The sequence below is a fragment of the Erythranthe guttata genome, chromosome 8 (assembly GCF_056151865.1).
Source record: "Erythranthe guttata isolate IM_541 chromosome 8, IM_541, whole genome shotgun sequence".
Lineage (NCBI taxonomy): Eukaryota > Viridiplantae > Streptophyta > Magnoliopsida > Lamiales > Phrymaceae > Erythranthe > Erythranthe guttata.
The window spans coordinates 24,365,405-24,382,606 of record NC_142540.1 but is presented as its reverse complement, the minus strand read 5'-3'; the positions used below and the strand labels follow the sequence as shown (position 1 = coordinate 24,382,606).

The 17,202-nt window shown below is 31.0% G+C and overlaps 1 protein-coding gene across 1 annotated transcript; it reads left to right on the top strand.

Moving 5' to 3' along the window:
• The first annotated feature begins 6,514 nt into the window (after window positions 1-6,514).
• On the top strand, window positions 6,515-10,245 carry LOC148768886 (GEM-like protein 1). The gene is made up of 4 exons (XM_088822496.1): window positions 6,515-7,041; window positions 8,350-8,451; window positions 9,157-9,431; window positions 9,829-10,245. The coding sequence occupies exons 1-4, from the start codon at window positions 6,657-6,659 to the stop codon at window positions 10,015-10,017; spliced, it is 951 nt and encodes a 316-aa protein (XP_088678622.1). The 5' UTR covers window positions 6,515-6,656; the 3' UTR covers window positions 10,018-10,245.
• The last annotated feature ends 6,957 nt before the right edge of the window (window positions 10,246-17,202 follow it).

Sequence of the window (17,202 nt, the reverse complement as noted above, 5' to 3'; positions counted from 1 at the left end):
GAGACAGCATGGACAGGTGCTGCCATGTGTTGTGTGTTTGAAAGTGTGAATTAATTAGGAGAAGTTTCCCTTTCCTTTCCCTTAAATCAATAATTTTGCTATTATTACAACTAATTAAATAATCAATGATGAAATATGAAAAAAATAACAAGAGAAAAATGATTGGTTTTTTTTTTTTTTTTTTTTTTTGAATAGTTCAACTTTTCAGTTACTGGTGTAAGTTGATTAATTACAAGTTGTAATTATAATTGGTTATTAGGTCATAACTTTAATTTTCAATTTGACTAGGTTAATAATGGTCTTTATAACTTTGACTAGGTTACTTGCTTGCCAAAAAAATCTTCATTAATTAGATAGAAATTAGGAATTTGTCCTTCATAATTTATGCAAATTAATTACATCTAAACAACCCTTATTGAATTGGTCACTTTGTAAGAAGAAAAAAAAAAGAGTTAGTATATTGGTGAACTATATTTCTAAGTTGCAACCACTACTTTTCATATATGGTCTATGAGATGTTATATCTGGTGTGACATATTTGGGTGATTTGAACCATATATTTATATAAATAATTATACGATAAACGCACATACAATATGCGGGTATATGTAAAATTACGTGTAGACCAATGGATCAAGATCACTCGAAGTATTTCATATATCAAGCGTAATATCTAGAAATCTTTTCATATATGTCGAGTAATTGTGTAACCGAACAAATTTCTTCGTTTTCTTTAAGAAAACATAGTTAGTATATTGGTAAATAATTTTCAGGGGGAATTTATTGTATACGCACCCCTGTATTATATCAAATTACTAAAAAGCTCATCGTGTTATGCCAACAATTAACAAAAACAATCTCTCAATAATCCATTTCTTTCGCACACAACTAACTATAAATGATGAGTTTTAGTGCTTCACCGGTTGCTATTTTTTTTGAATTTGATGGAGATTTACATTAATTAGAGTACAGGGATGGCAACTCGATTCGATTCATTTATAACAAAATATGATTTACATTGTACTTATAACCGAACCTTCCAATATATGTCTTTGCTTTTACTACAAGACCCTCGTACATATATGAATCAAAATTTTGGACATGAAATTAAAATTGCTTGTAAGAAACTAAAGAATAAATCACATGAATAAATGAGCTGTATTCTTTTGTCAAAAGGTTTGCAAACTTTGCCCCCACTTTTAAGATGAGTTGGTGCTTGTAAGACTTTGCTACTATTTTTATTTTATTTATTATTATTATTATTCTTTTTTTTTTTAATTATGTAGTTACACAAATTTCCAAAAGAATGTAGGCCTAGAAAATTCCAAGAATTTGGTGCTATTTATTTTCCTTATCAAGAAGGTGGTGGGTAAAATGTCATTATCTTCTAAATAATGGGGTGGATTTTTTAATATTCTATAGTTTTATTTTTGTGTTGATTTAGGTAACTAGTAGTGATCAAGACAGCCTTGTACAGACTGTATGAAACCCTCCTCCAGGCTTTACACCACCCCGCGTGCATACATTAGGATTATAATTTACTATTAAAATTAAAAAAAAAAAAGAAAAAAAAAAGGGGGTAAATTACGGCTAACATCTTAAGGTAAGGTTAAATTATAAAAAATCTCATAGTGTTTGGATAATTACAATCACCCTCTCAACTATGTTTTGCTTTACAAATTACAATATTAAATTTATGGATTTTTTGTAAAAAGAAATACATAATTGAGGGATGATTATAAATACCTAAAAAAGAAGGGGTTTTTTTTTTTTTTAATTTTCCTTACATTCAGGGGTGGCTGCAATTTGCCAAAAAATAATAATAATATGTTTTGTCCATTTTACAAAATTAAGTGAAATTTTTGGGTCATTTAATTATATCAAATAGTAAATAGTTTTCCTGTGACAAATTAGGGTATAGTTTCCGGATAGAACTAACAAAATTAAAAGTTTTATGATACTTTTTTCACAATAACACTAGAGCATATTCAATAAAATTCATCGATTAAAATTTATCGATCAAAAAAAAAAACAATAGAATTCTTTTTAAAAAAAGATATATTTTATTTATTTATTTATATATATACTTCTGAGTATGAAAACCAAAAAAATTGTTAAAGAATTTTTCAATAAATCAACGTAATAGTTTGAACTTTTCATGATTATTGTTGGACCAACAAAATATTAAATAAATCCAATTAATTAATTAAATTTGACTAGTCTTACTATCAAACGAGATACATACTTTAATGTTTTCTAAGTTAACGTAAAAATATTATTTTCTCTAGCCGCTATTAGACTTTTATTTTAATTTTTAATTATGCATGGTGTTCCTACGTAAAAATATATTTATTTCTCACCATATTATAATTTTCTATTTCGAATCCGAAATCAAGTAATATTTATTATATAAAGATTGAGAAGTCAAAAATAATATTATTATAATTTGAAATTCATAAGTTCATGCAAAGAAATCGAATCATAAATTTCTAATTAATCCAACCGTTAGGTACCGTCCAAGTACACGTGTCTAAATTATTGCAGTGATGATTTAGACAGGGTATTTTGATTTTTGAGGCGGCACAAAAAAAAAAAATAATAAATAAATAAATAAAGAAATAAAAGGATAAGAATATATTTATTTGGATTAGCTGTATCATATTCAGCAGTTCATTATTGGAAAATTATTTGGAGAGAGTGAGAGAACAGCCAATATTTGCATATTTGACAAAAGTTGCTATTTCGTACCTGTTTTCCACGTTCTATGTCCTGTCATCACATGATTGGTCCAAATATAATTATAATTTATAATTAGGGCAAATTACGAGAAACTTCTTTAAGTAATGTCTAATTACGAAAATCTTCTCTATATTTGCATAATTACGAACTAATATATATATATATATATATATATATATATATATATATATATATATATATATATATATATATATATATATATATATATATATCTGGAAACCTTACAATGGAACCTCTTATGAATGTTAACCATTGCAATTAACTCCCTCAAACAGTAACAATAAAGGCTATAATAAATTAATAACTATGGATGGGGGACATAAGAAGATAATGAAACATTTGTTATTTTTAATGGTTTATTTATATTTATATTTATATTTAATACATATATTTTTTGAAAAATCGATTTTAGTTGTATAAAAAATTATAAAAATGTAAACGAAAAAAATTACAAAATATATATAATATTTAAATGTTACAATATATGTTTAATTATTTTTTATATATTTTTAGTTTTAATAATTACTAAATGAAGAATACATATTTTTTATAAAATTAAAAACAACTAAGTTATAAAATTTCATAAATATTGATTTTTTAATATATTACAATTTACACCCTAAAAAATAATATATGTACGATGACCTCCGAGGGTAATTTGGTTAGTAAATAGTAGTATTGGAAGCATATTCCATAGAATCATAAAGTTTTTGTCAAGATTAACGTCCTATGGGAGACTGTGTAAAACGCCAACATATATCATAGAATTTTTCGTAATTATTCAAACATAAAGGGAACTTTGTAATTAGGTCTTATTTCAGGGGGTCTCTCATAATTTGCGCTTATTATTAAAGACAATACGATGATCATTATCACTAGTAGTAATAAGGAACTTGAAGGTTGTTCTCAGTGGTTCCATACATATGTAAATTTTATGTTGTTTAAGACAGTATAACATGATTGTAAAAAATTACGGTAATACAATTGAGCATCAAATTAAAGTACGCTAAATGTAAAATGTTTTGTTCTAATTCATAAAAGAATATGAACAATTTGAAATGCATTATTAGATGATTTTATTTAACTACAATAAAGGACAATAAAGGATAGATAATCAACTTGCAAAAAGATAAATGAACCGTGTAATTTTACACGCTCTATATTGCTAGAATGAAAGACTTTTATCTAATTTTCCTTTTAAAAAACCATCATTTCTCGCTGATGAATTTTATTGTTGTTCGTTGGGTTACAATAATGTGGGCAAGCTATCTTAAAAATTAAATAAAATATATTTTGGGCTAGTTGATACAGCTTGCAGATTGGACTAAGAATTATGGTCGATCATGAAATTATACACGCTCTAAGCATATTCATACCAATAATCATAAATCGCAAATCTTTTGTTTTGATATATCGGATGATAGGCATATTTAGAACAATAATCCTATATCAAAAATATTTTGTTTTGACATGTCGAACATATGGAATTTTCTGTGTTTACATGTTTGTTTTGTTGGTTTACAAATGAAATTTGAATTCTATATATAATATTCCACCTTCGTAATTAATGGTATAATCAATTTAATTCTACGGTTGAGAGCAGCAGTTCTATAGAGCAACTCATATTCTAGTTACATTCTAGAAGGTAAATATAGTCGAAGATTGTAGAAAACTCTTAGAAATCTTTACAACTTGGAGATAACTTCATGTATATCTACAAGTGGTCTACTCGAGCTATTTGTTTTCTATTTTCATTCCAATGAAAACCTCTTTAGGCCAAATACCATAGAACGATTAGAATTGTATATAAGCATACAAACTATATTTTTTTCCGGGGACTTATTTAGTTCGGGCCCTAAATGAGTTTCTATATGTTACGGCCAAAAATCGAGTTTTAATTGTGCTTGCCATACTATTTTGGTTTTCTATATGTTACGGGCAAATTGCGTATAGATCCAGTAGCCCATACTTAAATAAACATATATTCACAACGAAGGTAGTTTCGTAAATAAGCTTATTCTTTGTCTTTTGTCGGAAATTCCCCTCTGAGTATAATTTACATCAATATTATCAATAAAATCATAACTTTAACTATTATTGCATATTGACCTCAATTTTAACAAATATATCATATTAACCCTATATTCTTTTGATTGATTTTGTTTTTTTCAGGAACTTTCAGTACACTTATACTAATCATTAATCAGTTAATCATTTGTGAGTAATGGATTCCGATAGGCCCAAACCAAAAGAACTTCAATTCAAGGGCCCAATATAGTTCAGGATCCAACAGGCCGACCGTCATTCTTAATACAGAAAAATATAAATAAATTTAAGGAAGTACTCCCTCTGTTAAGACATGATCACGGTTCGGTTCGGTTCGGTTCGGTTCGGTTTCGATTCATGTTCCAAACTGCTAGTTCTGGTTCCAATTTTGGAGGAATCGGAACAGAACCGAATATTTCCAGTTCTTTACGGTTCTGTTCTGAGCGGTTCCCGGTTCAATTCCGGCTCGGTTCCTAGGAACCGGCCGGTTCTTAGTAATATTTTTTTAATTATATTTTACTTTTAAAAAAATTAAAAAATAGTTACTTTAAGAAAAAAAAAACAATGGAACGGATACTTAAAAAACCTGATTTTTTTTAAAAAAAAAATACTTAAAAGTTTTTTAAAAATCCTTAGAAAAATATTTTAATACTTAAAAGTTTTTTTGCTTTTGAAAAATTGATCGTTTGAGCTGCCACGTGGATTTTTTTATTTATTAATTTGACCGATAAAAATTAATATTTATTTATTTATTTTAAAAAAATCGGTTCGACCGGTTATAACCGTCGGTTCTAGTTTTCGAAAATGGGGAACCGAAAGGGAACTGTTTTTTTTTATTTCGGTTCCGATTCTGGTCATACCAATTTCGGTTCGGTTCCAGTTCCGATTCGGTATGTCTACCTCCGTCTCATTTTATATGTCGCGCATATATTAAAATAATCAATAAATGTACGTGATCCTTGTACAAAAATCAAATTAACTCATACGAGATTCGAGGTCGTTCTTTAACAATCGTTTGAGGTCAATGTATTAATATAACAAACCAGACTTTAAAACGTATTTTCATTTGATAACATACGAAACTAGGTCGAACTCGAGTTTGATTAAAAATTAATAAATATGTGTTAATTATCAAATGACTCGAAAATGATCCTTGTTCGTTTTGATTAAAGCTCATTCAAGCTCAACTGATTGTTTATCAATAAAACACATACACAATTTTAAAAGCTCGATTTAATTCTTAAACAAACTTGAACAAATATGCGTATGACTCGACTCGAATCTTTTACACCCCTAATCCTCTCCGACAAAAAGAATCTAGATTAATTAGTAATTATTAATTCTTAGTTTTAAATATCTCATAATATAGATTTCTTTTTTAGAAAAATAAAATGGGTAAATTACAATGACCCCCCTAAACTTAGATTAAATTACAAAAATCATCTCCACATATTCGTAATTTCCAAAAAACTCCTGTGGTTTTTTTTTTCCGGGGAATAGACCTTACACAATTTCAGATATTTTCTTTTATTTCTCACCTATTTAACAGTAGATATAATAGACTGTACACATTTTCTGTTAAAAAACTCGATCATTAGTTAATCATAGGGTGATTTTGGTTATTACGGATAGATGAGGGGTGTTTTGTGTTATTTAGCCTATGTTCAGGGGTTACATAACAAATAAAACTATGAAATCTAAAGCACACCCTATTTACCGGTAAATCAACGACCCACCCAATTCCTTCACAAAACTCGAAACTACGATTTCTTCACAGCTACGCAACCCCACGCGCCCAATCACGCGCTCCCACATTTGGAAACAGAGCGAGATTTATATCCCCCAAAAAAATGATGGAGCAGCAGCAACAGCAGCACACAAACAACATCAGTAAAGAAGACGCCGATGCCGGCGAAAGGACGCCACTTTCACCGGGTAAGGATCCGAACCCGAACCGGAAACCCGAACCGGATCCGAATACCGATTGTAAAACTGATAGCACTACTATCGACATCGATTTAAATGTGAGCAGTAGCAGAGCGGAGGATGGTGGTATTAGATCGCCGACGGCGGGTGGTCTGAAACCGAAGAAATCGGTGCGGTGGAGCCACGATCTGGTGATGGAATCATCGGCGGCGCCGCCGCCGCCGCGGGATTTCCATTACGGATCCGCGGATCCGTACGTCAATTACGCCGGGGAGCCTTCCGCCAATTCCTCACCCTTCAATTTCAAAGGTCGGTGATTATTTATTTATTTTATTTTGTTTATTTATTTTAATTTGAGTGCAATTTGCATATATACGAAATATATGAGTTTATTAATTAATTTTGCTGAAAAGGAAATAAAAATACTGGATTTAAGGTATGTTGTTGCAAGTCCGACTGATGTCGATTAGTTTAATAAATCGAAGCAAAATTGAACGTATATTTTCATTTGATAAACTACAAAACTCAGCTAGAATAGAAAAGAATGTGGCTATGTACGAAAAATCATGCTACTCGAGCTCGACTTGATTGCTTATCAAATCAAGCTCAAACACAACTTTGATCGATAAAATTGAAACAAATCCAAAGAAGTGCGTGTTTGGCTCGACTCGATTGGTTTAAACCGTTAATTATGGAGAATATGATAAATGAATTAGGAAATTAGCTGCGGGCAAATAGTTGGGCTGCCAATAAAATGCAATTTGACTTAAATTGGAGCAAGGTTTTGCGTTATATTTTTTAAATTTAATTTTTACATGTTTTATATACCGGGTAAATTACGGCCACCCCTGAGGTAAGGTCAAATTACGAAAAAAAACCCTCATGTTTGGATAATTACAACAACCCTCAACTATGAATCTTCCTACACGTTCACCCTTGCGGTGTCAACTTCAACAAAATCCAGTAGAATGTTTTCTAGTTTGTACTCATTTTGTGTAAAAATGCAGCTCCAGATGCACCACAATTTGATAATTTACAAGCCAATAGACACATCTTATGATCATCTTGTTTCAAAATGTGGAGCTCGAATGGGTTTAAAAAATGGGTACAAACTGGAGAAGATTCCACTAAATTTGACACCGCAATGGTGGACGTGTAAGAAAATTCATAGTTGAGGGGGGTTGTAACTACCCTAACAAGAGAAGTATTTTCGTAATTTGACCTTACCTCACTTGGGTGGCATAGAGAGAGGGATCAGCGGGGTGGCCGTAATTTACCCTTTATATATATATATATATATATATATATATATATATATATATATATATATATATATATATATATATATATATATATATATATATATATATATATATATATATATATATATATATATATATAGAGTGAGGGATCTAGTTGTGGTTATTCTTTATTGATAAATTTGATATTAGGAATGGTCGCATTGGATTTGGAAATTCAATCGCTTTTGTTTTTTTATGTTTATGAAAGTTTAGTTCTGGCCCAAAAAGCATGATTCTATGAAGTTGATTTGGTTAAGTAGTATGTTCATATATACAATGAATACTGAATTCTTCTCTTTTTTTTTTGGGTTTTCAGATACTGTGGGTAGCATGAAGGATGTGCTGGGGAGATGGGGGAAGAAGGTGGGAGAAGCAACCAAAAAGGCTGAAGATCTTGCTGGGAACACATGGCAGCACCGTAAGTTTTCTAATGATTTCGTTTTCTTTTTTCCCGATTTTGCGGTGCTTGTTTTATATCTACTTCATATACCGTGAATTTATATTGTGACTGCTATACACTTTTATAGATAAGTTACAGAGTACTGCTTTACCCTTTCGACTTTCGTGATATTCTTATTAAAGCACACGTTGAAAGTTGAAGAAAATGTGTGATTTTTTTATGATCGTAATATGAGCACATAATTTTAAAGAGTGTATTCAGTGATAGCTTTCGAAAATACGGTTTAATAATTTTACTGAGTCGTACGGTACAGAGGATTTTTCTATGTCCTAATTTCGTCTCATTGAAGAGTACTCTCTTGAACTTGTATTTAGTTTTACCCTTGAAAATGTAGTAGATAATGGAATGTCGAATCGAAAAAATCACTTATCTTATAATAATGTAATAAAACTTATTTGATTTTCCTGCTGAGAGATTATTTTGCTGTGTTTGACAAGTTTTATTTTGATACTGAATTGCATGAAAATGGTTGCTCTTTTTTTTTTTTTAACATCGCATGGAAGTTGTTTGTACAAGATAACTTATTACATTTTGTCTTTGCAAAAATCTATGTAATCGCTTGATTGGTTTAGACAGTTATATCTCTTTATGCGCATGTTTTATTTGAGGTTTTATTGCGATAATTATACAAGTAACAATCACCTCTCTCTCTCTCTAACACAGTGAAAACAAACCCTAGTCTGGCGGATGCCGCCCTAGGAAGAATTGCACACGGAACAAAGGTCTTAGCTGAAGGCGGCTATGAGAAAATATTCCGGCAAACATTCGAAACAGTTCCAGAGGAGCAGCTGAAAAATTCTTACGCGTGTTACTTGTCCACATCAGCCGGTCCGGTCATCGGGGTTTTGTATGTCTCTACAGCAAAGCTCGCATTTTCGAGTGACAATCCGCTTTCATCGTACGAAGCTGGCGACAAGACTGACTGGAGCTATTATAAGGTATCTATCTATACATGTGCTTTCTTGCAAGGATATGTGTTTTAAGTTCTGTGTCGATGTACTAACACGAGCATTATAAATGTAAGCCACGTTTGGGAATATTGATAGGATTAATAAGATTGATTGCATTGGGTAGGAATTAAATTCCGGGCTCGTTTTTAATCACATGCTTGAAACATAAACTTTGAACATTTGATACATCTTGATTATAAAGTCGATCAAGTCCGATCCTTATTTTGCAAACAAGGCCTTAAGTGAATGTTTGGAATCAATTCCGTCATATATTTTTGTTTGAATATAGTTCTGGGAGAAATATGTTTCGAGTGATGCGCAACTATTAATCCGATGAATCATATAATGCTAATTAAATTATTGTATGATTTTTTTTTTTAAACAGGTTATCATCCCATTACATCAACTGAAAGCTGTCAACCCTTCGACAAACAAAACCAATTCAGCCGAAAAATATATCCAGGTAATATCAATCGATAACCATGAGTTTTGGTATATGGGATTCTTGAATTACGATGGAGCAGCAAAATGCCTGGACGAACTCGTACAGGATCGCCACCTCCAATCTGTGTAAAATAACAAAATATATCGAAAAGTGTAATTTTCAGGAAATTAAATTACATATTCTGCCTCTGGATATGAAAGGTTATATTAAGACAGTTTACAATTCATGATTCATATTCATATTCTTTTGTAATATATATTCAGATTTGTAATAATAAATTCGTTGATGGTATTATGGTACGATTAATTAGTTTTAAGGGCAAGTTGAGATACCCCTCGAATCTAATTTTATTTGAGGTAAGGTCCGGTTTTTATTTTCATTTGACAAAACCGTCCTTAGTCTTTATACTTGTGAAAATATTTCACATTTTCATTTGAATTAGTCAATCCAGCTCCAGAAATGGTTGACTGATATTATTGACCAATGCAAATCGACTTATTTACCTTAGCAACTACCAACCAACCAAATTTTACTTGGGTCGTTTGAGATTATCAACCCAAGTATAACGGGTTGATTACGATTTATTATCGATTACAAATTATGGTTTGATAATAAATCAATTCTTGGGTAAAATCGATCAATGCACAACCCTAATTATGAGTATTTATGTATGTAGTTGGGTATAGCCCCATTGGCCATTTTTGTTGGGTCCGATTTGGATGCTTTTCAAATAAATTAGTTTATATTGTCAAATCTATACTCTGCAATTTAAAAACATATTAATAAATTAGGATGATTTTTTTTTTCGACGGACAACGACTCGATGATTTAATCCACACCCACTTTGAGGAGTTACGAGCAGTCAAGTACGGAACAAGATTTTCTCCGCGGGCTATAAAGCCCGGAACAACACATATAACCCGAAAAGAAGTTAGCAAATCTCCACAAGGGGCGGATCCAGGGGGTTTTCTTGGGAGGCTGAAATATCGGGGTGATTTAAGAGAAGATTTTTTTTATGGACTAAAGTGTACAAAATTAAATATTTGAGGAGGCGAAAGTGCATTAACTAATACATAAATAACAAATAAAAAAAAATTCTTGGTGGGGGGCAGGGGTCACCTCAGCCCCCAGGCATATACATGGGTACGCCCCTGATCTCCACTTAGTAGTTAGCAAATCACGAGAGGGATCTGAATCATTCTAAGCATAGATCAATGTGTGACAAATTCGTTCTAAAAAGTTTTTGCACGAAAATCCAAACTCGAATAATTTGATTGTGTACTTACTCTATTATTCCATCAATTAGGCCACATTTTTTTTCTTTTCGAGGCGGCTGCCCCGAAGACATAGCTTGGGTCCGCCCATGCGAACATGCAAACACACACCGAAAAATTGTATCCGACAGAACACACACAAATTATTATTTAAGTCAACTCTCAAGTAAGTGAACTCTTAAATGAGAGTTGTATAAATGTTTTCTCTTGTTTTTACAATAGTTTTAACATATTCAAAAAATTAAAAAAAAAAAATAGATACCTTTTTATGTTTATATTTCAAAAAATAAATAAATCATTGATCCTAAGAATAATTTGATTCTGCAATTTTCTGTTATCAAGTGAGAGAATTGCAAGGAAAGGGGAACAAAGATTGTGACAAGACAAAGAAAGGCAAACCTGATTTTCCATTTCTAACATTTGCCCTTTTTTCCCCAAACCAACAAATCCTTATAATTAATTTATTTTTTAATTAAAATAAAAACAAATACAATTGTTTTCATGTTTTTTGTCTCCTCCCTCCTTTTTAACTTCTCATTTTCATTACAGCTAGGTTTGACATGACCTCAATAATTCTATTCATTTTTCATATTTTTTTAATTTATAAATAATGCTTCTACTCGATTTTTTTTAATAAAAAAAATGTAATAATTATCTATAATCAAAAGAAATATGTATTTATAAATACTTTCGACTTTCGGTTTCAATACAAAAAGATAAGAATACAAAATCACTAGTTACTCTTGTGTATTTCTTTATCTTGCACAAGTAAAATAATAATTTAGAAGTACAAAATAAGAAATAAAATATATTGTCAGTAATGAAAATTGCTTCAAAAGTTAAATGTCGTCATACATTTATTTATTTTTATTAAAATATCCCAATAAATCGACGCATAATGCATTTTGCCATAAGATATATAATTTGAGGGGAACCATGAAATTAACCCATTTTGTGTATAAGAAATCACATGATTTTCTGAGAAAATGGTTGAAGGATACTAAAAATTTAATTTCACACTACGAAGATAAATATATCAAAAAAACGAAAAATATCCGAATTGAAAACACCCGTTATTGTTTCCTCTAAGAAAGAACGTCACTATTTTTTTCACCAATTTCAATGAAAACAAACCTATGGATCGAATAATTTTTTGATACAAAATTTGTAATTTTATTTTGGGAAAGAAAATAATAATTAAAAGTAGTTTGATGAGATATAATTTTCTTTTATTTTTGGATTTTGTATCTTGGAAAAAGGTCGAACCGACGTGGAAAAATAAAAAAAATACTGGCCATTAAAAAGGAAAATCCCTCATTCACTTCTAAGATATTATTTTTTGGGGCATTGTGAATGATTAATTGTATAATGAGAGCGAAAAATAATATTAAATATTTTGGATATTTCAAATATGTACTAGGAGTATCTTATAAATTTAGCGAATTATTAATTTTGGTACGTTGTTCCAAGATCACGACTGATTTTTTTTATTATTTAAACAACGCTATTAATTTGTCGGAGATTAATTTATTTTTTTAATTAGTAGTAGTGTACTCATAATTTTCTAATTATTCAATAATAGTTGTCAGAGATTTTTTTTTTTCTTTTTTTTTTTAATGAAAAAAACATGACAAGATTGAGTAGCACCAACAATGGTGTTAGAACAATCTAAGAACCACATATGTAAGTATGAATTGACGTTTGTATGATTAATTTGGACAGAAAATGGGCTGGCATTTCTCTTACATATATAATTGCACAATTGAGGGATGTCATATTTTTTGATAGACATTTTTTTGTCCATTCATATTTGTCTCTATGATGCTTGTGCTAAGTTAGTACAACATTAATTCATATCATTAACTTCAACTTCTACTTAGAGTTTAAATTAATTGAATTGAATTGAATCTTAATTTTTTTTTTTTTTAATTTTGATAGAGTTTTTACTTTGATTGGCAATGTAGACATAATCAAACTGAACACGAATCGAGATAGTCTAATTTAGTTTTATACATTTATTTTTTGTATTTTTATTCAAATTGAGCCGGAACTCGAGTTTAGATCCATATCCGAAAGAAAACACCAAAAGAAATCACAACTTTGACAAGAAAGAAGAGAAACACTTGCCAAAAGGAAAAAAAAGACTCATAAGAACACGGAGCGCGATAAGAGGGGCATGTGCTATGTTTTGGGAAGGATATGGTTGCCTTCTCTCATCTCGTTACGTTTGGAAATTGTTATCGAATTCGAGAATCCAAACGAAAAATTATGTTCGTAGATTCTTTAATTGGTACAGCAAAAATTATTTCACTAAAATACAAATAAAAATAGTTCATTTCAAATTCTTCGTTCTTTTTTCCAACACTTTAAACACGGTTAACACTTGGCTTCAACATATACAAGATTTTGAATCACATAATAAAGAGAGGGAAAGAAAACCCATAAATAATTTGAAAGATATGAGTCTTAAGAAAAAACGACGCGAGTTCCATACATTTTTCTTTCATTCACATAACCGTACTCGATTGCCACTATAATTATACTAGTATCTCCTTCAATGCGATAACTATATTAAAGTTATTGTTTCAAGCAAATTTTACCGTGAGGAAGCGTAACTTTCGCTTCATCCTAAATACGGTTAGCCAACGACTACCCAAAGTATTTCCTTCCAATCTAGCAACTCAAAATACAAATAAACGATACTTTCGAATCAACATACCCAACATACCACACCCCTCAAAATGATGTAAGAACGACAATTCGTATCTTCGAATCAACTTGATATATAGACCATCATATCGTAATTAGGACTTTGGGAAGAAAAAAAAATAGAAGTGGAAAACCAATTAAAATCATATTTAAAAAAAAAACTTTGAAAGAAAAAAAATCACATATTAGAATTTCACAAATTAGGATGAACAAAAAAAATTGTTCCAAAAACTATAATTTTTCAGATCGAAATCGGCAGAAATCAAAAATATATATGAAATTAATATTACAAGTGCAATTTGGAAGTGAATGAAATATTTTAGGATTATTTCAAAATTAAAAACTAGGTCAATAATCAGAAGCTCGTATATAATTCACTTCCGTTCCAAAAAAAATAATACAAAAAAAAACCGAAATCGAATTTTTCGGAATGTTGTTGTTCCATACATAGGGCAATGCCAGCCAAATAAAATACGACATCTATATATATATATATATATATATATATATATATATATATATATATATATATATATTATCCAAAAAAAAAAAGAAAATACACACGTAGACACACAAATTAAACATAGATGGCCTACAAATATTCGCATGTACAAAAACACCATTGGTTTCCTTCCAGCTGACAGGAGTGTGTGAGTGTGTGTGTGTGTATATATAATATATATATATATATATGTGTGTATGTGTACATGTGTGTGTGTTTTGGGTGCAGTGTCAGCAGCAGTAGTAGCACATCAAGTCATTCATACGTCTTTGAAACCCATCCTCACTTTAAGGCTTCTCACATGAACCCCGTCAGTCCCATGGACCCTGCACCACCCACCACCACCCATTCTCTCTCTCTCTCTCTCTCTCTCCATATTTTCTAATCATTTATTTAATTTTTCCAAACAGAATAAAATATAATTTAGGGTAACTAACGGGGCAAGTTTTGAGGTCAGGTCAAATTACGGAAAATCCCTCTTTTTCGAATCTTTTTACATGTCCAGTCTTATGGTGTTAAATTCAACATAGTCTTCTAGATTCTGTGAAATATTCTCTAGTTTGTACTTGTTTTGTGAAAAAATGCAGTTGCTGATATTTGCAAGGCAAGAGACACATCTTATGATCATCTTGTTTCAAAATGAGGGGCTCGAATGGATAAAACGGGTACAAAACAGGAGAATATTCCACATAATTTAGAAGATTTCACCAAATTTGACACCGCAAAGTTGGTGTAAAAAGATTCATAGTTGATAAGGATGTTTATAACTACCCAAACATAAAGAGTCCTTTCATAGTTAGACCACACGTTAAGAAGATTGGCCGTAATTTACCCTATAATTTAATATTTAGCATTCACTTTCCTTGTGAACTTTTTTTTGTTTTTTCTTCTTTTAATTATCTGTGGGAATAGCTTTTTAGAAGAGCTTTATCATCACTAAAATTTCATTAATATAAATTAGATTTACTTTTATTTTTGTTTTAAAAAGCCCATCAAACACGGATCGCGGACGGGAGCTTAATTAACTATATACTATGCTCATGTTCGAAAGTTAAAACTATTACTTACGTTTATTAGATAAAAATAAGGTTGTAATGATATGCAATATTAATTTCACTTGTGCAAGATCAATTTAAAGAAAATATTTTATTTATTAATATTAAATATACCCATAAATTAAATTGGTTTTTATTTGCTCATACAAGACCAAATAACAAATAATGCAAAAAAAAAACGTGAAAATAGAAAAAAAAAAAAAAAAAAAAAAAGCCAGCTCCCCGTGAAACTCTTCCCGTCGACTCAGCAGCACCGCCCAAGCCCCTCGCCGTCCGCGCCACTGCCAGAGTAGTCAATTGTTAATTTCTTATTTTGTTCAACCTTCAAAAAAAAGAGGGAAAAAATTGAAACTGGTAAAAATCAACACCAAAGTGTCGAAAAACTATGCTACAAATCGACACTTAAGCGTCGAAAAAAAAAGACCCAAATTCGACCTCAAAAGTATGTCGAATTTAATAAGTAAAAATCGACATTGAGATGTCGAATTAATAGCACAAATTCGACATTGTCAAAAGTCAAATTTTATACTCCAAAATCGACATCTAAATGTCAATTTTTACCTATAAAATTCGACCTGTACATGTCGACCGCCTTTGCGCGAGATTTTTTTTTAGAAAAACGATATTCTAGCTAAAAAACACATAAATGCATACCTTGGGTTTTTCCACCGCAAAATCTTTTATTTTGATGTCTTTTGACTCCATACTTGCCATCTTTGTAAGATTTGTTGAGTTTTGGTGATTTTGAATGTTTAGGTTTTGTGTGCTTATGGAGGAGAAAGGGTTTGTGGGTTTTGAAAGATGAAGAAAATGAGAGTTGGTCTTATTGTTTTGTAATAGGATTTTTTGTGCTTTTGAGTTTTTGATATTGCACATTTGGAATTTTCTATTTTTTTTAACAAGTAAGGATATTATAGTATTTATACATTGGAAAATTTTAATTTGATCTTATACAAGTGAAATTAGTCTTGCATAGCCGCAGCCTAAAAATAATTTTGGGACTTGACTATTTTGATTAAACTCTTCAGTTAAGCTCTCAAAAGAGAGTTTAGTTCAGGGTTCTTAGTCATCAAATTCTGCATGTCGCGGTCTGTATTTTTTCTTTTGATCATGAGATTTATAGCTGATGATGCTAGAGATAGATCACCTTAAATAAATGAGGTAGGATGAGCTGGGAGAGCAAAGTGGATCACTGGCTCACGAGTTTGATGACCTTGAGATACCTGCGATCATAGAACACGTAAACTAAGTCGGGGGTTAATCCGGCGGAAACCCCTCCGACGCTCAAGTCAGACGTCCAGAGAATATACATTTTGTAGTATTACTTAGTTAATTGGACGCACCTAGAGGTAATGAGTTCAAACCTTGATGAATGTAAATCATGGTAACTCAACGGCCCGTTAAGGTAGCGGACCCGGACCTGGTGCCCACAAGGAACCAACCCTCATTGGAGTTGAAATTCCCACACTGCGGCTGCCAGGATTCGATCCTAGGACCTTGCACCAACTTACCACCTCCGGAACCAGTTGAGCTACACCCATGCGGGCTACAATGAGTTCAAACATTTATTTATAGCTTAGATGAGAGCTTAGATGAGATTGTTGGGTCCAAACCTTATTTGAAGGTGATTGGGCCTCGATGATGGTGGTCTTCAATATTGGGCTCATAGCCCCGTTGGTAAATAAATTGTAAGCCAATTGGGTTGGCCCAATTAGGCATATCAATAGCAAAAACAAATGTTGTCCTGGTTGTAATATAATTTTATTACACGAGA